The sequence below is a fragment of the Opisthorchis viverrini genome (genome assembly GCF_000715545.1).
Source record: "Opisthorchis viverrini unplaced genomic scaffold opera_v5_72, whole genome shotgun sequence".
Taxonomy (NCBI): domain Eukaryota; kingdom Metazoa; phylum Platyhelminthes; class Trematoda; order Opisthorchiida; family Opisthorchiidae; genus Opisthorchis; species Opisthorchis viverrini.
The window spans coordinates 288308-310218 of NW_008751728.1; the positions used below are offsets into that span (position 1 = coordinate 288308).

A 21911-nucleotide genomic window follows, 5' to 3' on the forward strand; every position below is an offset into this window, starting at 1 on the left:
GGAAAAGAAAACTTGATATTACAGAAGGTTTGAAGTGCTGTTTGAAAACACCCGACTGTGGAATTGAAGAAAGGCGCTGGAGTACTTTTGTGATCTCGGAAATGCTCCACTAGCTAAACAATGAAGTTAGTTAAAGGGAGGCTTATCTGCGTTGTTCATGGTGAAATTTAATCCGCTGTCCGCAAACAGATAGTCAACTAAGCTCGAGGAACCTCAGTCGTTAAGGTGCAAACCTGACCTCTACATCTCGACTGCTCCTGTCTAGGCTTGGGCAACCTGGCAGTATTTCTACCCTGGTGCTTCCTTTTGGGAAGTATGGCAGCTAGGCACCGAAATAGGTGTTAAAGCTAGATAAGATGGTCAACTTAACGGATTAAGTGACGAAATGACCAAATCAAACTTTTGCAAACCAACGGGAAGATCTATTGTCAAGAAATTCGCATATCTAATTCTCTTTCGAATTCCTGTTCAAACTTTGATTTTAAGCAGACAACGATCGGTCCATTTTTTAAGAGTTTCGCGTCTATACAAGAAGCTACAACACTGATGTACACATGCTAACAAGTACAAAACGAGTGAGACGTCCGTTCGATGGTTCGTTGATTTTACCAAAGCAGACGCTTAACACACTAGCCATCTGAACCCGTCTGTGTCCTCTTAATTTCCTCCTCATGCTCAAACCGACAACAAAGGTTCCGACTGCAATCCACCCAACACAGTGGGACAGCAAGTCACTAAATCCTCAGTCCTGCTGGCATAATCGTCTCTTTGTTTAACAGCATGCGTGTACGCATCTTTCTGGGGGAACTGCAGCATGCCGGGCAGGCATTCACTGCTCTACTGTTACTATCCAGGCACAAGATGCACACGATTATGACAGGTTATCCAGTGGCTAGCCTCAATAAACCACTGCATCTAGGATATTTTAGGGGTTGTAAAGATTGCTGTTATGTCTCACATGAGGCGTGGCATTTCGTCCTAGAAAACATGTAGTACCACAAATACCAATGTGCTTTCTTATTATCGACGTAGTTGTGCTTGTGAATTTATCGTACTTGATTGTTACTTCATGCAATCACCGCGTTACAACGTTAAAAACCTAAACAATTTTATGTGTCTTCTTTTGTATATCAGGGATTAGGCTCTAAACACCCCACTGGCTTAAGTCGCCATCACTCTTCAGATATATGACGTCCTAGATAGAGTTATTTTATTTCATAAAAGTAAAGCCACAGACGGTTCGCTCTGAGCCCTTGTAAGCTCTTGGGGTCAACGAAGACTCGATATCGGCCTGTAGATGTGTGAACACGCTTTACAAGTCTTTAACCGGCCTTAACGTAACGGAATAGCAATAGACGTCAGCAGCAACTAGTTGTTTATTATCGAGGTACGCGTGTCTTCCGGTCACTGAGACTCACTTGGGGGCTTGAACTAGCGGTATGACGATCATGGCAATATCAGAGTGATGCTGAACACTGATTCCATACTGTTGGTGATGATAGTGGTGATGAGGAGATTAGGCAGACACTAGATGGAAAGTAAAGCACACATACCGCGATTATAGGCGGTTACGCCTATCCTGTGGACTCTGGTGATCCGCAACGCCCATCCTACCAAGACACGCTCGTCCACAAGCTACGCAAGCTGGCGCATTCCATGCTTTACTAGGAAGAGGAAGCTTTTTTCTGACTGGCCCCGTTATTTTTGCAGCACTGCACAGCCTTTTGCTCCAAGGTGAATATCTCTTCTCCGGGTCTTCTCGAAATCTATATGAGACCCATGCAAAGGAAATATGGGTCACATATAGAATTTCGATGCTCGCAATTGATATCCATTACTGGGGAGTTGCATCATATATTCCTTAAAGAACATTATTGACTAAGTATTAAAAAATCTGTGGCCATTTGTAACCCTTGAGCAATTTTTTTCTCAATGTTATCTGCCTGTATATTTTGTTCCTCTCAATACTCAATGTTTTTGCTGGGACGCTCCCACGTTAATTTAGTCATTTTCACAATAAGGCTTCTACAACCGATTGGGAAGTCATCGTTTCAGATGAGTTTGGTAAACAATAAATCCACCGATTATTTACCAAACCCCTCTGAAACGAAAAGGCTTCTGCAACTTTTCTGACCAATAAACAGAAGACTTTTACACAAACTTTAGCGCGCATTCAGCAGGGCACTGGTAAGAAGGCACACAGAGATCTTACTTGCATTCTCATGCATTCATATAAACTGGAATCTGGTGGTATGTTTCGCCGACTCTTGCAGTCATTTACGTTGATTTTGCTGAATGCCTACTGCTAACCTGTCGTACTAGCCAATGTGCTCTTCGAAATGTCACTCTGGAGTGTACTAAACCGTGCACAGCACACGCTTCAGTCTCTCTCGAGCACAATTCAGTGCCGAACAAAATATGGTTTTTCAGTAATGTGATGAAGCTTGCAGCCACAATTTGACGTGATTACGTAGTTATCCATTTATCCTTTGAATAACAGGATACACTAAACTCTACTATGCAGAAATTAGTGCTAGCCTCATAACATCCATTAGGAATCCAGGACTTACGTTTTCTTCCCGAAGTTTTAAACCTCCATGTTGCCATTTTTTATTAGTTTCTTACTAGAACTTTTATGGACCACTCCATAGTTTGCACCCAGCTACATGTGGACTTCTGACAAATGCATGGCCGCTCACTGTTCTCGCGCTGTTAAATGGATTTCAGCCAAGATTCCTGACACCCTTTTGTCAGCTTACGATTAAAAATATCCCAGTGTGGTCGTTCGGAAGGGTGATTTTTAACAACCCCAGGTACATATCTTGATAGGGGGTTGCTGTCTATAGCCGCTTACAAAAGAATCGTAGCAGATGACGAGCTGCACATGTTAATTATCTGGAATAATGGAGATTTTATGGCCTTCCTCTGCACACACAGCGTCTCAGCACAACAAGAGGACAAGGAGAACGTTATGCACATGCTGTGGTGATGGTAGGTCGAGTGGAGGGGTTGCATTAGGATCAGCAAAATCAACCATGTCGTGTTCTCCGGTTTCGCGGTTACAAGGGCAAGCGCGCACCTACGACTGTGTGTTACAGATGCTGTTTGCCCAGAAGGGTTGAACGACTTTCGGCCTCTGGCAAACAGGTGGTGCATGCGAACCGAATCGCGTAGCATGTAGGCGTCTTAGTTTAGGTCGATAGCACATATTTCCTTTTCACCATTAATATTTAGTGAAAGTTAAGTAAAACTGAAAGTTTAAAGCCACCTCCTTCTTGGTATATTTTTTCCTGTCATCTTCGGCAAACCATTTGTCTTCTGTCTAATTTCCAAGAATAGACACTTTTGTCTAACTTCTCTCGAGCCTAACAAAGTTATCTACGGCTCTGGTAAATATGTCTTAATTCCTTCTCAATGAGCCCGGTCAGTGCTTTAATTCTTGCGCAGATTTGAGCTGAGCATAACCAGTCGAGTTTATGGAAAACATAGTGCCGATTGATTTTATCCGTCACAGGCACACATACTCACTGGTCTCATATACGTCTCTAAATAGAAACCCTGATAACTGGAAGTAAATTCATCAAGTATATTCCTCATCACGGGTAATTTTTATACCACAGAATAGACTGCTATCAGAGGAACTGCGCCCGCATCATCAGGACCCTCCCGTAGGTCTAGTGCACAACATGCAAATTAACACAATCAGGTTCACATTTGTTTTCACAAGAAATTGTTAACAGAAAGCCTGGAAAGTCGGAAATTGTAATAAAGCGAAAATGCAGTATGGGGCTTTAGGGAACAGTCGTCCAGTAGAGGAAAAGAAGAGGTAAATAGATCGGTTCTACATTCACGTACAATGATTTGGCAGGATCGGCTGCGAGAACATTGTTGGGTGGCGAGATTAAGGGGAGAGGCGTACATTCGATACACGTGATAATTGATGATGATACGCAGAGGGTATGTCGAATGTGAACTTTATATAGTGCGAGAATTTGTAGAAAGTAAGGCAATGTGGGCACGGGCTTATCTGCGTTGATCAGTTTGACGTCAGTGGGCAAACAAATAATATCAAAAAAGTTGAAATTGAGCACAATCAATACTTCCGTGCGAGAAATACAACCTGGGCTGAGAAAAATCTGCAGGCACCAAGAAAAGTGATGAAATGTGAAAGAAAAACTGGGGAATCTTTAGGGTTGACTGTCATTGACATCCCAATCGCTAGTGAGACCGGGGTTTACGGTAGTGATCGTTTGCACCTATCTTTCGTAATCTGAAGAAAAGCAGGTCGATGGATGTGGTAAAACTTGGAATGGTCGGTAGTAGCATCGTGATAAAATGCGTGAATGCTGGAAGAAATTTAAAAGGTGTGTACTAGATCTATAACATGTCGGGTGGTAGAAGAAGAACAAGTTCGAGTATCCCCTGCACTGGTGTCACTAGCTGAGGAAACAACTCCATCGAAGCAATGCAAGTTGGTTGGTTGCTCAAAATACAGCTGTTAGCCTGATTATTTTTGGGATGAGTCAACAAATCGGCAGTTTGGAGGACAAGAGTATACCATAGCCAATCAAAATTTTTTGAGGTATACACTAGGATGACTTGTGTTTCAGCAAACTTTTCTTTCACGGTGTTGCATAGATGGAAAACATATCAACAGATTCCCCGTGTTGGGTGCTACTAAGTAGTGTTATTTTCTGAAGCATACAGCAATATTTTGGTCTCATGGATTTTGAAAACAGAGAGAGGATGATGGAAGCAAGACTGCGATTGTAAGCGTTTGGGCGAAATATGCGCTTGAGACGAGGGAGGGCTCTAGTTAGTTTCCAGTGTACTGGGAACAAAGCGTGGAATGGAAAATTTTGAGGGTGTGCTATATGAGTGTGACTCAGTCGGGTACAAACTCCCGGCGAGAAGGAAAGAAAAATAGCAGTGACTGGGAGATTCTGTAGTAATGTCATTGGCCACAACTACAGGGTTGCACAACTCAAACCTAACAATATCTGCCAATAAAAATATATAGTGTAAGTTATGATAGCCCTGCAAAACCATTGGTGAGCATGTAAAACAATTCCACTCTTGAATACAATTTGCGTTTAGTTCAAAGTTTAGAGGACAGTAATTTGATCACTGGACACTCAATATGTCACTTTTTATGCTCGAAAGTGGTTGACGGAGGTAAAGGAGACACACCATCAAAGGTCTTCCAGAGTAAATATGTTATGTTAAGAAATAATTTAAGAAAATGAGAGCACGCGCCATCAAATGTGGTTCGCAGACAAGTATTAACGAGACTCTTGGATGTACACATCGGAATCCAAGTCAATGATGGGAGAAAAATTCACATTTAAGAGACGAGTAAATGGCTATTTTTGCGTATTGGTGAACGGTGTGTAAAATGGTAATAGTTATAAACCAGATCTTACAGGACCAACTCAAACTGTTCCTATTTGTGGGATGATCTCTCCCCAGGTGCTTTTTGGGAAGCATGTCCATTTGAACCCTGAACGTTATAGGGTAACAAACCGACTTTAGGGACGAAGCGAGGTAAGCTGTTGAAATACCGCTAAACCTACCTTGAGGGTGTAGCATTCTAACGGCACAAACGTGAGTGCAAAAATAACCAGTTTTTCATTTCTCTATCTTGGACTACTTTTCCGTGTGCTATGTCCCAGCCGTATTGACATCTATGACTCTCTTGATGACGTTTAACTCCAAACACCTAACCATACGAGGTTAAAATTGTAAACAACTTCAGTCATACTATTTTAAGAGTTTTCTCACCTCATGAAATAATGGGAACCGTTAACCGGCTGCGATTGTGACCTAACAAACCGATCTGATATTCATTCCTGATTGAGCATTACCAGATGACTTTTTCCGACGGTCACCTTCATTTCAGATGACGATGACGTCCTTATACCTTCCAAGAGTTGATTGTTGATACGCCTTTACATTTTAGTGGAACAGATTGGAAACGTTAGTACCCATGTATCACCTTTCCTTTTATTGATTCAAAGGGATGTGACATGCTTAATATGGTCCACTTTGTATGGGAGTCTTTTTGAGTGTCTTCTCTCCTTATATTCCTCATGTACGAAACAGAGAAAAGCAGCTTCTCGTCATACAAGGCTGTTACATTTGGATATAAGGTGTTTTTCCTTTTCCGATGCACCCAACGTCTGAATATTGAGTCAGGTACCATTTTAATTATAGTTCTCTCACTCATTTTACCTTCTTTTTGGTCTTCATAGTTAGGACCAATTGTAAAGGTAAGCACTAATGCAACAAGCCGTTGCCATATCCATACTAAATAATCGGCATTTCTCAAGGATGAACTGATAATTTGCAAGTCATTGACTTTGGAATTCGACCGTGTGCTACAGGCCGGGATTTTCTAGAATTTAGGTGAGCATGAATGAAATCATCCTGTTGGTCGCGGTGGCACAAGTTCGTTACCTAACTTCGACAAATATACTCAGTTGCAAATCAATTTGGTTTTTCTTCGGCTAACATTACGTACCCAGCAGCTTGATTCTATTTCTATGGTCACTTCCGGATAGTCTGGATACCCTATCTGCCGGTTAGTCGCCAGATTGTTTAGCTAACTGTTCAGTCACCCTTAATTAGGACTTTCCTGATGCGTGCCGACGAACCTCGAGTTTCAACCGGATTTTATATTATCCACTTAGAAGACGCCCACTAAAGGCAGAACCCTTCGTGTGACTAAGTATATGGGATCATTTAGCATGTCTGCTATATTAGTCATATGCTTGGACAAAAATGTAATCAGCAATATCGCTTATCAGTGCATCTGGTTGGCTTTTATCCTTCTGATTGTTCTTAATTATTTTTGGGCCATTATTTTATTTTGTCTCAATTTTAACAGCAAGCATGCAAATGATATGCCATAAAGTACTTCCACATGACATTGTGTCTGAGAAATTTGTGAACACTTTCCTGCTCATTGAACCTTCCAGCCTAAAATGATAGAATCAGTGATTGTCAAAAATGCACATAAGAACGGAAAGTGGTATAGCCCTTATCAAACACAAAACGAAGTTTATTTATGGAGAACGATTGCAAGGGTTTCTTTCTGTAGCGTTATGAACACTTACATTCTTTAGCATTTCTACAAAGACGAGCTGATCTGCAGGTGCAGTAAGGTTTGTTGAAACGTGAATGTAGTTTAGCAGCCACCTCTCAGAACGGGCGAGAGATGCTGTAGCTCCAGTTTAATAAGGTAGCATTCGGTTTAAAAGTACATCACAATTTAAACAAGAGTCAGGAATTCGAATAATTTTGAGCAAGATTCACAAATGCAATTCGTTTATTCACCTCCGCTATGCCTTTAATGACTCTTATTCTACATATGCCAATCGCTGCGATCAGCCCCTGAGCTGTTGACACTAGTGAGATTTTCTAGTCTGCATACTAAACAGAAGGCCAGGAGTCACTTGAAACTTGAAATTTTTCTCTACGTCTCAAACCTATGTGGCACTGACTGGTCCGCCTTTGACGAATATTTGATATCCGCCCGTCCTGGCAAGCTTAATTGCTCAAAGCCGAGGCTAAAATTCACATCCTTGAACTTTGCACAATACAGACTTAAGGATTTAAGCTTTCAGGAATGACTGACCAGTCGGATGGAATGGTTCAAAACGAACTGCCGGGTGAGCTCGTCGAAGAATCTACAAATTGCTGGTGACTGATGAATTATGTGCCTATGGTCGGTTGAGTCTGCAGCCTAGAGCTTAGTAAAGCCTACGGAAACCTATCAAGTACTACACGCTTGAAAGTGCTGTTTAGTTTACGAAAATCAAGAAAACCCATATTAATATCTTCTCCATCGTCTTCTGATTCTGGTGTCGTGATGGCTTTTCACCAGTGCACCCAACGGTCAGGGAACATCCATCTCGTACGCGAGCTTCTGAAGAAGTGTGATTACAATACTCAGTCCGCACAGAACCAACGCGTTTCACGTATTTATAACGACCATGCTTGTATGGTTTTATCATTCACCGGATCACTTATAACCATCAAACGCTTGAATAATTTGCTGGCAACTACAAAAAACTTCATGATTCATAAATTTTCTCCGTATCCTCTGTTCTTATTATTTGTGCCTTTATCAAATTCACTCACTTGGCGAGCAAAAATTCCGACTATTAGGTTACCCAGCATGAATTTCGCGAAACCGCAGACACTCATTTATTATTGGTGTCTGAATATCAGGTCATACACGTTTCACACAGTGAAACAAATATAGAAGCAGAATATTTGCTGTCTGAATTTCACCAAAGACCACTATAGCCTGTTGCCTACAGCTGTGTTCATTGATTTCAGATGCAGCTTCGTACTGGGCTGTCTGAATTTCACCAAAGACCACTATAGCCTGTTGCCTACAGCTGTGTTCATTGATTTCAGATGCAGCATTCGTACTGGGTAATATATATATAACATTATCGAACTATTCACACCCTCATGCTTAAATGTGTGCGCCTAAGTCGCTGTGCACAAGCGATTTTTTGAGCAAACTAAAATTGTATTATTTCAATTTCATTGAGCTCGCCCTATCGAAATGAGAGCTGTTTCACTGAAAATTCCATTTCATGAGTTAATCTGTAACCAACTCATTTGAAAAGATGTTGATTCACCTTTCTTGAAGCTGATCAAAAGACGGAAGACTGAATGACTGACTGACTGACCAGTTTGTTGTCAACTGGATTGCAACAGTTTTGATAAGTTGCATGCCACTGTTTCACAGGCGAACTACCTTGATTACTGAAATGGATAAATCGACCCAAGAATGTTGCTGCGTAACTAGCCGGATTAATCACTCACATACAGTGTTGTCAGATATTTCAAGGGGAAATTTTCATGTTATTTACTCACAGAAATAAAGGCACATGAGCTTATGAGGTGTATTAGTGATCTTACGAGAGGAGCGAGGATATTTAAAAATCAGTTTGAATGCATCGTTGGAGACACTGTTACAAAACAGAGTTTGTGACCCTATGAGTTGGATAGCACAGAGGTAACCTTACAAATTTTGCCAGTAATTCCCAGCGAAGGGTTTTGGAAGAGAAATTATATTTTGGATTATTATTGTGGCGTTTCGAATCCCAACGATTTCAGTAAGACTTAATAAAAAAAGTCTGTTTATAACCACTTGACAGAATGTGTGATGACTGGAAATGCTGAGCTGACTGTGCATCACATTAATGTGGTAAGGGAAAGGGGTTGGTGTTATAACCCAGAACTAATAAAACTGCAATAAAAAATACGTGTTGTCTTAGGATGCTCTGCTATAAAACGGTTAGCCAATACTCATATACCTATGGGCCTCCTAAAGTTTAATATGCCATGCAAGCACAAATCGCATATAGGTCATCCATGGCCTATGGATTTAAAACGAAATGGTCAATACGATTGCAAACAAAATTTTTGGCACACTTATGCTAGCCCCCGAATGGCGTATAAGAAACCGTGCAAAACCCCATACAAGGAGAATCCCACTTGTCCCCTTGATTTCGGTCGATGCATTGCGTACCACCTCATAGGAAACTGTCCATGTTGGATGGGGTGCGCGTGATCTCCGATCAAAGACCGCAGGAGAACCTAATTTATTTACTAGCCTAGAGTTCGAGAATGTACACTCACTGTAATCGGAAGATATTTACCATCATGCTTCACAGTCCGAAAGTTCCCTCTAAATAACTGCGATTAGCGTATCGGCGCGCAACATTCTAAAAAATCTGAACCCAATACTCAGTCATTATCAAGTTATTACTGACCACATACCATGCCCATAAGCTGTAAGTTCTCCAGCTGATTTTGATTCTTAGGCAAAATCTAAAACAGATTAGGAATTTACGAAAATGTATCATAGTTTCAAGGCGGTGTTATTCACCGTCGTCGGGACGAGGACGCTGAATCTCACAGTACTTTTAAATTTCTACAACTGTAATGTTGCTGGAGGCGGCTAGATGATAAAACACTTCCGTTGCATAATGATAAATCACGAAAACAGCCCGGTTGTAAATGAGGAAAAAACTTCACACACTCCTTCTATCGTTTCTATCTTTTATATATATATATATATATATACATATACACATATGTATATAGGCAATGGAAGACGGCTAATTTCTTGATGAGTTGGGCGGCCTACATCTGAAATACTGGGGCTATCTCAAATTGGCGCTCTGTTAGCTTGCAGTATATCTCTAAAATTTTCAATTTCAGAAAAAAATCTAATTTAAAAGCACTCTTAAAGAAATTTGGGACACTTACTGCTAGGAGGGTTTTATATATATATATATATATATACATATACACATATGTATATATGCAATGGAAGACGGCTAATTTCTTGATGAGTTGGGCGGCCTACATCTGAAATACTGGGGCTATCTCAAATTGGCGCTCTGTTAGCTTGCAGTATATCTCTAAAATTTTCAATTTCAGAAAAAAATCTAATTTAAAACGCACTCTTAAGAAACTTGGGACACTTACTGCTAGGAGGGTTATTCCGACCTTTGTTCACTGACGTTTTGTCGAACTGCGCACCCGATGTTGTCAGCCATTTCCTAATGTGAACACTTCACACTCGATATTTTATCAAGTCATCCGTGTATTCTTCCAGGGAGAAGCTACCTGATAGCAAATTATTCTGCTTCATCAAGCATGAATATTGAATTGACCCCCATACTGGTGCGTAGATGTTTCACGTTTGGTCGAAGCGTTCGACTTTTGGAACTTAGTTAATTTCCTTAGTCAAAGCCAGTGTCGTGGCACATCACAAGAGAAAGGACAAAATGACAGCAGCTGACTGTAAAGACAGACAATTATGATCGAAACTGAAACGTCATGTTTTCGCTACCTGGTGAACGAATCGAGCCAACGTGGGTGGCAATTGGCGTTGGTTGGTTGCCTTAGTACAGAAAGTGTTACAAGAGCTAGTCCGTGTGCCGTCGTGTTATCAGCTCCATCAAAGACAGTTGGCTGAATTGGCAATCTCACGGATGGCTGCTATGAAATCAGCGTAGCACTGTTTTTAGGATAATGCACTTGTTTTCTAAAGTGAATCACGTGCTACTGATGGGGCAGTGTCGCCATTCGCGGTAGTGCAGTAAAACGGAACATGGATGTCAATCATCTCCAGTCCAACCATTTTCTGAAAGTAGATAGGGAATTCTGTAAGCATAAATAGTAGATTTCGATAACTGATAAATTTTTTACAAAATTGAAGTAATTTTTAAGTGGTGAGTCGTCACCTCTCACACTTGGTTTTTTTGGCAGTACCCGGGCTCAAACTGGTGTACATTTGATACGTGTTCGCATTTTGGATTGCCCAAGTCTCCAAACGCATTTGAATGTGAATTGCAAGTCTGAAATGTTTGTCATCTAGATTTCTAAAACACTAGGATGTGACTTTATATTATGTGAAAATCAGAAAAAGCTGACGAACGTTGTTCCGAATGCTTCATTTAGTTATGAACTATTTGAACTCGCAGTGAGTGCACACGACTCTGCTGGGTGTGGATGAAATTCTTACCAAGGTCCTAATACCAAATGCTAGAAATCGTTATTCAGGTCTGAAGCTTTTTGTTGCTTTTGCCCTAGCAGAACAACATAATGCCTACTTATTTAGTGTTGTCGGGTCTAGTTTGAAACGACAACCATCAACACCGTCGTTTCAATACCACCATCTTCCATCGGATTTCAAGGCATCAGTAGGTAGATTAATATTTCTGTAATTTACTGTAATGTCTCCAAGTCCAACCTCTAAAACAAAAGATTGATCCGCGAGCTAGTCTTTTCAAACTATTATCCTTTTTGATGGCCGTCGAGCGACTGGTTCGCCAATGATTCCTTGGTAAATCTCTCAGCTCCTAAGAATTTCGGAGGACGATGTTATCCGAAAACCGCCTGGGTATAAAACCGGTTAGTGAGCTGTTTTTAACAGCATAGCTACAGAACATTCTACTATACCGAACAAAATCTACATGCTCATCACTCCAGAGCTCCGCCCATAAGATGTTTCTCCAGGGTGGAACTTACGTTTTGCACGTGAAAATATAGACCTAGTTGGATCAAATCGAATTTATTCCTGTCGTCGTCAAACTTTCTATTTTGTTCACAATCTTCCGGTGAATCTATTTGTTTATTCATTGGCTGATTCGTGTTTCTACCTCAAAAGTTGTCGACAACAGTTACGCAGTTTAAAATAACAAGTGATGCCCCTCGGTAGTAAGTAAACTCGATGTCCTATAGTACTCGAAGCGCTGGGCTGATTTGCATGAGACTTGAGAAGCAGAGGTAAGTGATCATTGTTGGAAAGATGTGATCGAACGGAACAATGCATTGCATGCAGTAGGTGTCAGTGAAATCGGAAAATTAAAAATGGCAAAAGTATACCCTATATATTAAACTCCTTTTACCGGTAATACTGATGAAATTAGACTAACTAAACCCTTTCTGATACACCAGCGTAAACTGTTTTTGGGACGTGTGCTCTTGTTGGATGTAAGATGAATGACAAGGAAGGTTGGTGGTAGTGGCGAAGACTGCCCCCATGTTATCTGCCATGACGGGAACTTCCAGAACACTTTAAAACACCCGAAAATGCTGGTTGCTCTGGCTTGACTGGCGTGTTTTTGATCCCAAGCTGTCGTTGTGCCTGCAAGTCAGGAAATTTTCACTGAGCGTCTTTGATCAGATTCACAGACGACAAAGGGGGCATGCGAATAACCTGAACCGTAGTTGGAGACGTAGAATCACCAGACAGACGAGATGAGACAGACGACCGCGATTGCCGAACTGCCAGCCAGCCAAAAAATTCGTCCGGAACCACTGTAGGTTGACCGATTCTCAGATCAATGCAAATACCCTTACTGTAAAATTTAGCATCGAACCCCGATTAGGACAAGCTGACTGACAAATGGAACTGAAGTGTATCGAATGACCATTAGCTGGTCTTATCAAACTTACTTCTAATTTAATAACATGGATAGGCATCTTGGTGGAAGAAATTCCGCAGTGTAGTTCGGGTGTAGTGCAGTTTGAGTTAAGCATATAGGCAGGCATTGGTTTAGTTGAATCAACCTATCTAGGTGCAACTCATTTACATGAGCATCAGTCTAATCTGATACCCCGACTTGGGAACATTTTACCGCACAGAAGTAATTAGCTAGCTCCAGCCAAATATTGCCGGTTCCCCGTGTACTTTACCAGTCAAACTGCTTACCGTGCTCCTCAAAATACCTAGATCAGCGTAGGTAGAAATATGGTATAGCTAATAAGAAGAAGAAGAAACGATAGGTATGTACAGCAATCTCGAGTAAAGGTTTGCTGTCAGACTTACAGCCAGCTGATGGATCAAATGAGAACTTGTGATAACGAAGGAAATCTCTAAAGGCCACTGTACTCCACCCAACGGAGATGTAACTAGGAAGATTGTGGATAGTACTTTGTTGGCTAAACAAATATTGCTATATCTTAAAACAGATTTTTTTGTTGTATGCACATAATTGCATGCAACACCTGCTACTTCCTCCTAGACCACGATACTATTTCGCTTCAACATATAAAACTTTCCTTAGCTGCACATTAGAGGTTGAGAAATGCTTCTAGTCCAAGACAGGTACGGCAGTCATCTCAGGTCTGACAGATAAAATTGGTCGCAGCTAAACCTTATAATCTGCCGCTCTAGTGACAGAATTTCGAACGAACGAACGTTTCCGCTTCTGATCCGAAATACTAATTTTGGTATACCTATCGAGCGCACTCGGTTCACTACACTGAAGGCTTGAACTCTGCCCCTACCCCGATCTGACCGTAATTTGTGGAATTAAAAATTTCTGTTCAGTTAACAGAATAGCTCTTTTTTACACACATATGGCAGCTCTTGGATTTGTGGTTCTCGCTACAGCTGAAACAACTATTCTGAGAACAACGTTCTCCTGAAGCTGAATTCGCCTAATTCCGGCTTACTCTTGAGCAGGAACGCAGATCGTATGGGGTTAAAAACCACAAATTGATAGCATGTAACAGTGTCATGGACACGTTTTAGCCAAAGTTCTCAAAAAATTTGCCATAATAGGACCAAAGCGCTTGTTTCTAGTTTAATGTTTGGATGACAGGTAGTGTGTCATCAAATGGAGCTAGGTGTACCCAAAAGGAATTATGTGCAGCTTGACCACGAAAAGTTAGTTGAAGGAAAAAAGAAAACCTACTTGCTCATCGAGTAAACTGCACAATTGGCTAACTGTCTGAATCCCCATTTGGTGCCCAAAATAGAAGGGTACGTTTCCCAAGTAGATGCACACGTCAGGGGTCTTTGAAAGAGTGGAACGTTCCACGTCCACCCTGAACTCTGAGACTCACCTGACAAAATCTCCACTTTTCAAGAACTTAATTACGGTCTGTCATTGGTAAGCTAGATGAGTCTATAACCTGAGTATTCCATGTCACTTAGAACCACCGATATTTGGAACCTTTAGGTTACGTCGTCGATCGTGAAAGCGGAAAAATGTGATGCCTTGACACTTAATGTGCTGAATGTTCATAGTTGCTTATGGACGATGAGTACAGCTTATAAATGATTATAGGGGGAATAAATACATGACATGCCCCAGTGGCCCGCAAATGTGGTCTAATCACATGAAAACGACGCTGTGGACTTCGTATACCACGGGCATGTGAATTTCACCGACCGTCACAACATTCGCGTCAACATATGGATGTCTCGTTAACGTAACTGCGCTGCGTTTTCAGGGTGAAGCAGTAAGGAAAGACATCGCATGAAAGAGGTTAGGGGTCAATGTTAAATGCCACTAGTCGTGACAAAATGCAAATAGTATATTCGGTCGTTTTCATCCCTTGAACACTGTTAGCAGTTATTCGCGAAAACAATGCTCGCGAGCAGTTTTGTCACTGGATTAGTAGCGTTTCCGGATTGATAACGCTGCGACACATTCAGACACACATCCAAGGCGAGTCCATGAGCTGATGCTTTGTTCATCTGCAGTTCGTGCGGTGCGTCCCGCGGAATGTAGATGAGAAATCGATCATCCGGTCTCGGTGAAGATGTGAATCAAGATTGCTGGGGCAGTGGGTCAGACCAGTAACAGCCCGCGCAGGTCAAGTGGTGACATTAATGGAGGGTAGGGTTGTGGGTGTAGGACCTGTCAGTTTAGCTGCCGTCAGCATCACATTTGAATGTCAGTGGGTGTTTCAAACTCGAACTTGCGCATAATTTATCTGTTAGGATGTTTCAGTGCCGATTGCAGAGATATAGCTCGACCAAATTCTGCAACTTGATTCGTGACTAAGCAGGCCGCATTATTTATTGTTCAAATTATGTTGATGAATACGTTGGAAGGATTATAAGTAGTATGCGTTGGAAAAGCTTCCAGACTTGGTTACACCTTGCCAGTATTAGACGAAAACCTTGCGAAGTTTCTCGAAAGTAGCGGTTGCTGAAACAAATGAGACTACATCCCACCGAAGCAAAACGAGTGTGGATGAAATCGAGGAAAAAGGGCTTGACTTTCTACCATAGCAGAAATTTGACTACAGTAGACTGAAGTTGTTCGAGTTGTGAATGGTAATCGAATAAGATAAGAAGACTTAATAAATATGGTTCTTCGAGTATACGGCATATCAACCGACCATATCTACTAAACGGATGACATTCACGTTTGAGATTTCCATGCGCAACACAATAATTAAACATCCTGGTGAGTTAGAGAAACTGACAATACCACTAAATTTAGGAACCTTAAGACGTAGTGAAGTAGAGAGGAACCTGTGGGCTGCTGATGCCTGTCACAAAGCAGTAGATATTATCTTTCATAGTCAATGAATTACAGTCACCGACATACATCGCTTTCAGACGCTCCAATGAAACGCATGTGAGAATAGCTCTTCGGGAGGTCGTTGACACACCATAATGATCTCATATTATGTAAGCGCCTCTGACAAGTATGGGATCCAACTAAACCTTTGTATGAAACTTCAGTGATCTGAAGTTGTGCAAGTTAAACTGCTTTCGATTGCTATGATATGAGGTACAAGTGGCGGGAGAAATCAGCATACTGAAAAGTGAAATTTCGTTCACGAAATACAGACCCAGGGGTCACAAAAGGATGTGCGGCTGGTATGCTTTTTCGCGTACCAATTTGGTGTTCATGTGAGACTTACTTGAGTCCCGGATGAATCTCTGGTGGTGAACAGCAATTTGAAAAAATAACATTATAAACAGAAGATTCAGTTTGGATTGAGGTGAGCCTTTGTCAAATTTGTGAGTGTGTATTTAGAATTTCGTGCAATGTGGGTCCAAGTAGAACACAAGCTTGACAGGAACTGCGCCTGCTGAGTGCCAAGAACGACGAAATCGGTTGTGGCCTGCCGAGAAGTTTCCATAAATTATGTGAGTAGTGTATTAACTCTACAGAATTTCGATTAGCTCCAGGGTCGTTGTTACTGTCAGAATTAACTGTACAATGTTTAACATCTTTGGTTTCATGATCTTGGTATCTGTACAGTCGAACGACAGATCAACTCACTCTTTACCACTGGGGAAACAGACCGCACGTCAGTACCATCCTTCCCATACCCATACAGGAAGCATTGCCCGTATCGGGAATATCAAATTTTTCTCTGAAAATGGCTTATCGTAACTGGGGTGACCTTTGCCATCAGTTGGTATTTACAAGTGTTTTGTCACAGGGAAAGCCGCAGCATTATTGTGCTATTCATTTATGTCACCAGCTATCATAAATATGATTTGATTCAGCCCGATCACTCAATCAAAAATATTTATGAACATCTAGCTGTTGCATCGTGTATCAAAAGCAGACATCAGGATCAAGCGCCACACGACAATCCACTATTTGAGACGGACGTCTCTAAGTAACGGACTGCTTTCACAACCTGTTTTTTACAACTATTGGAGCCAAGCTAGCAAGCACAAATTACTCTACTAATCGCTAAAAACTCTCGTCTTCATACGAATTTAGTCTTGACGGAAGATTCAACTGAATCCATCCGAATTTCTCGTTTATACTGATCTCCTTCAACTGAATGCACTGCACCAGGCTACCTCATGTTTTAGGTGGCACAACATTCGAGATAGCACGATGTATTGTTCAGACGTAAGATGCCACTTATAAAATTGGCCAATTATCTTCGGCGGCCCACAACCGGTTTCGTCCTTCGTGAAGCCCCTAAGGTAGGCGCAGCCCCAAGTTTCCATCAGCATTATTTTATTTCTGAAGCCATATTGCACGAACTTCGACCAATACCTTCATTTGCACTCCAATTTGGATTTCACAGAGACATCGCAATGTATCACAATACACCACTAATCCATATTCGGGCCTCCGGCGACATATGCAAGTTCTTATTAATAATACGCCAAAGTGTCTCACACTCATTTTTATTGGATTTTCCCCATTTTTGGTACAAATATCCAGGGACGTTTGTGTTAAGTGGGTAAAAGAGGGCAAATTCCTTTCTCGAGTTAGTAGGATCACCCGCGGTCGATGGGACAACTTTGAATTACCTATAGATATCCATCGAACTAAGCATCAACACGGCGCAAAGTAACATTTTGGTGTATCTGATTTACACTTTCACATCACGTTAACAATAGTAGTGGACCCCAAATGAGGCCAACATGTAGGCGGCTTGTGTGTCGCTGAGTCCCATTCTCCGCGTTCATCTGAGTGGGTGAGCTTAAGTGAAAATATAATATTTAGAGCAGCTAATGGGAAGTCAGTGTATATTTGTGGTCTTCCTTACTGTAGTTCAAATCAATATGTTGATTCCACCCTAATTTATGCACGATGAGTGTCCCTAAAAGCTCAGGCACGAATTTTCACATTTTTTCCGTCCCTCGTGCAGAGTGCGACTGCAATCTACACTCAAGCGAATGTCGTTTCTCTAATGCACTCTACCTCATGTCGAACCGGGTCAGTGGGGGCGTCTGTGAGAACTGTCAGCATAACACAGCCGGACGCAACTGCCAACATTGCGCCGAAGGTTTTTATCGAGACTGGACGAAGCCCATCAGTCACGAACATGCCTGTCTTCGTGAGTCCCTAATTCTATTATTTTGTTTAACCGGTGTGCATTTCTACACCATATTGATCTCTACAAATCTTCCCGATAGTGCCCGACCAAATTTGTCTTGCCAGGCACTGAACGCGTGTTACAGAAAAGAGTTTATTGGGTACACCTGGGTGATACGACCTAGACACTAGTTTTTCCCAGAGCCTTAAGCCCCAAAATACTCTCTCCGTATACAACCGAACCCATTGTCACAAGGTAAAGCGCCAAAATGGACGTAATTTTCACCCTACCTACTGAATATTTCCATAACTCGACGTTCGGTAATCCGCACTTTGCATGTCCAACGATATTTAGCGCTCGCCAGATAAGCTGCTTCGCATAATCACATTTGACCAAATCTGAAAGAATGTCACACTTTCATCTCATGGACCCTCAGTTTGAATGGGCTTACAGTAGTGGACGTTGAGTAATTCGCACTCCAGGAACTGAAACATTGCCCCATCACTTATGCTTTGCGTCAAGATCTGTTTGAAGGAATCTCCAGATCACCCGGCCGAGTAACGCCCATGTGCTCAGACGAATATGAACCAATTGGTTGTCAACCGCACTCTTGCATGGAAGAGGGACTCCGATCCCGCTCTGGCACCCGGACAGATAATTATTCATGTTGTGACGCAAAATTGACAAGCTAATTATTCATTCCTTCTTTGTTTTTTTCCGAAAGTTCTCTGATAAACAGATTATGAAAGTGAATTATCTCAACAACATCAGATCTCAATTCTCATGCAGACGGATTTACAACCCCGCCCTATTTTATTAGTAGATGACGGCGGAAATGTTACCACATTTGAACAACCAGTGGTTTCATAACTGCAGTGGCGCTGCTTATTTTCCTTTCTCCTTTCAGTATTGACTACAGATTTCGATAGCCAGAACCGCCGCATGCACACATGCCATATGCGTTTGGAATCCTCAACCGTACTAACCTTACCAAGCACGATGAACAATAGCCACATTTGTAACTGGCACACCGGCGGCCCCTGTCCGGCGAAGCCAAAGGACACATAAAGGATACATTACTTATCTCTCATTTGGTCGGGATATTTGATTTCTATCTCCGGAAATGAAACATTTAAGCAGTTGGTTTCTCACACATACAATCTCAAAAGTAATCATCACAAGTTAAGACCCGCAAAGTAGCTACAACGTCTGAGAAAACTAGGTGGGCCACTTCCCAGTCCTCATTCCAGTGGTGTCCACAATGAAATGGTTACGTGTCTTTATGAGGATTAATATCTTTATGTGGGTGAGCTCATCTGGAACGGATTACATAATACTTGTACGACATGATGTAAAGTAACAGTAGGCCACTTCGCAGGAGCAGACCGGAATTGGTCACATGATCGCAGATAATATGTTGCTATCCACTAGGTCGGAACCTATGTGCATTAACTCTTATACATCGGGCTACTTTTAGCGTGCCGGTGCCATCCTATTGGATCCATCATTCGTCATGACTGTGATCGACGTAGTGGACAATGTCGATGCAAACAAGGAGTAACTGGAATCACATGCGATCGCTGTTTGGATGGATACCATCAGACCCGATCCTCAACTAATCCATGTACTAAAGGTAAGCTTCGTCAAGAAACATTTGATCTGGTAGTCTCTGTATGCTAGTGATCAGAAAAAAGCTTGAGAATTTGTTTGTTGGTTGGTCACTTTCGAAATGCAAATGCGAGTGATTATTCTTACTCAAATGAAGCTCTCCTCTACGATGTTGTCAAACTGAACGAGCTGCAAAAAGGTCGCCAGATGGTCAATTCAGTCAGACATTCAAAATATCGCGATGTGTTTTCTTGAAATATCATGCTACTAATGAGATTGTTGGAAATCTTCGGCAGTCTACTGTCGGTTTTGCAATTCTTATGTGGCCATAGCGTCCGAGTTTCCATATACCTTACATAGTTAGGTATCTCCATAGATATTAGATTCAGTTGAGCCAAGGCAATACCAATTTCATTTGCAAAGGAATGGTCCATTAGCTAAGTACAAGTTGATATTCAGTCGGAATATAATTTCGATGGAAACCAGGAAACTGCGCCTAACTGATGAATCCCAAGAAGGGCGAAACAGATGGTTGACTAGTAAAAAACCTTCAGCACCCGTATGTTGTCACAAAATAGCTTCTTGCGTCCTTTGCTGATGAACCAACATATAATTTAACACCTAGAAAAGGGACCGGATTCTAGTTTAAAGGCGCTGCCGCTGGGATCTGAAAATTATTCGTCGGGATGGGTATCCGTGATGTTAGCCACTCGGTTGCAGGATACATGGCGAGAATAAAAAACATTATCAAAAACGTGCTTTTGAACGATTTTAACCGTGAATATACTCTCGATTGCTGCGAATAACGTTTGTCCCCAAGTATGGCCAACACTTACGTGATCCGTGGTGGCTCTAGAGAAGAGAACAATTTTCCTACTGAATTAACCTTTCTCGTGTTCACTGGACGTTTATTTCACCGCTTCCTGAAGCGTGTCATGCAACAAAATACAATGCAGGGTACTCAAACATGGTGTTTCAAGCACACTGTGCAGCTCTTCAATAAAACATCATCTGTTCAGCTGTAATGAAAATCTTCGCAGAGTAGCCATTGAAACAGTTATTCCAATGTCATATCAGTGGTTTGAAATATGAGGTAAACCTCGTTCATACACAAGTTGGCCACAACACTTAATGATTCGGTCGCTTCATGCCAACAGCTTCAATTGTGCGTGAAAAGTGTCACCCCCAGCAAATCTCAGTGACTTTTCTATCGCATTGTGTAGCTTACTTGGTAGTAAAGTGATTTTAGCTTGAAAGCTGATGAGTTTTTTACACACTGAGAATTCGTATTTGGGAGAAATGCCACGAAAATCTGTTGTATTCAAAATGCGCCTTAGCTTAAATCTTCTTACAGAAAGAACAGACCGTGTATTGGTCGAAACAATTAAGATTAGGTGAATCCAGCCAATTTTTCGTGTTATCTGCTGACTAAACTTTTCTTTGAACCAAGTGGAATCGGTAACGACGGCTCTACTGTCGTTTCTAGTTCATTAACGTCTACCAAACAATACTGATTGAGCCCAAAAGTTCTTTTGCTACAAATAGATACATTCACTTATTATCAGTAACGATGAATGCCGCAGTGTTGTCCGAAAACCTGTTTATCCGAACAGTAAATGAAGCATTTTGCAGCTTTCGGAACTTTGATAATCACTGCAATCAATTCTTCTCGTTTTAAAGACTGCATGAAAGCAATTTAAGGTCCACTGAGTTGTGGAGCAAGCGATGTTCGCTCACTTGACTAAATGTGATAGGAAGACATTACACGCCATGTCACCCCGTTGGCCGCCACAGTGATAGACGCTTTTTAGCGGAATTTTGTTTCCAGCGCCTAAAATGAAACTGACCAACGAATTAGTCCAGTCCCAGCGTTTCACAGCTTATAGCGCACACCAGATTTTTCTTATCGCTAAATGATTGCCGCTGTCCCATATAGCGTTCAGGAGACTTTTTTGAATGGGGACTGATTATATCCTTCCATCGATTCTTGACATATCAACTAGTGATAGTACCCTTGCTAATTTCGAACTCATGTAAACATCTTGACAATGTTGATTTTTTACAAGAATGTTTTTCCCCGGAACCATTAAGTGATCGACAAAATACATGATGTAACTTGCTAAATACGCTAGGCTCTGTAAGCTTGACACTTTTGTAAAATGCACAACGAATGTGACACGATACAAGAGAATATTCGGGAACTAGAACGTAAACAAGCCCAGTAT

General features: G+C 41.6%; 1 protein-coding gene across 1 annotated transcript in view; it reads left to right on the forward strand.

Moving 5' to 3' along the window:
- Positions 1 to 21911, forward strand: part of T265_04384 (hypothetical protein) — a gene marked incomplete at both ends in the record, with an annotated part of 38989 nt that overhangs the window by 11839 nt on the left and 5239 nt on the right. Inside the window, 2 exons of the mRNA XM_009169123.1 lie at positions 17911 to 18099; positions 19556 to 19711. Coding sequence (XP_009167387.1) covers positions 17911 to 18099; positions 19556 to 19711 — 345 coding nt within the window. The remainder of the gene's footprint in view (positions 1 to 17910; positions 18100 to 19555; positions 19712 to 21911) is intronic.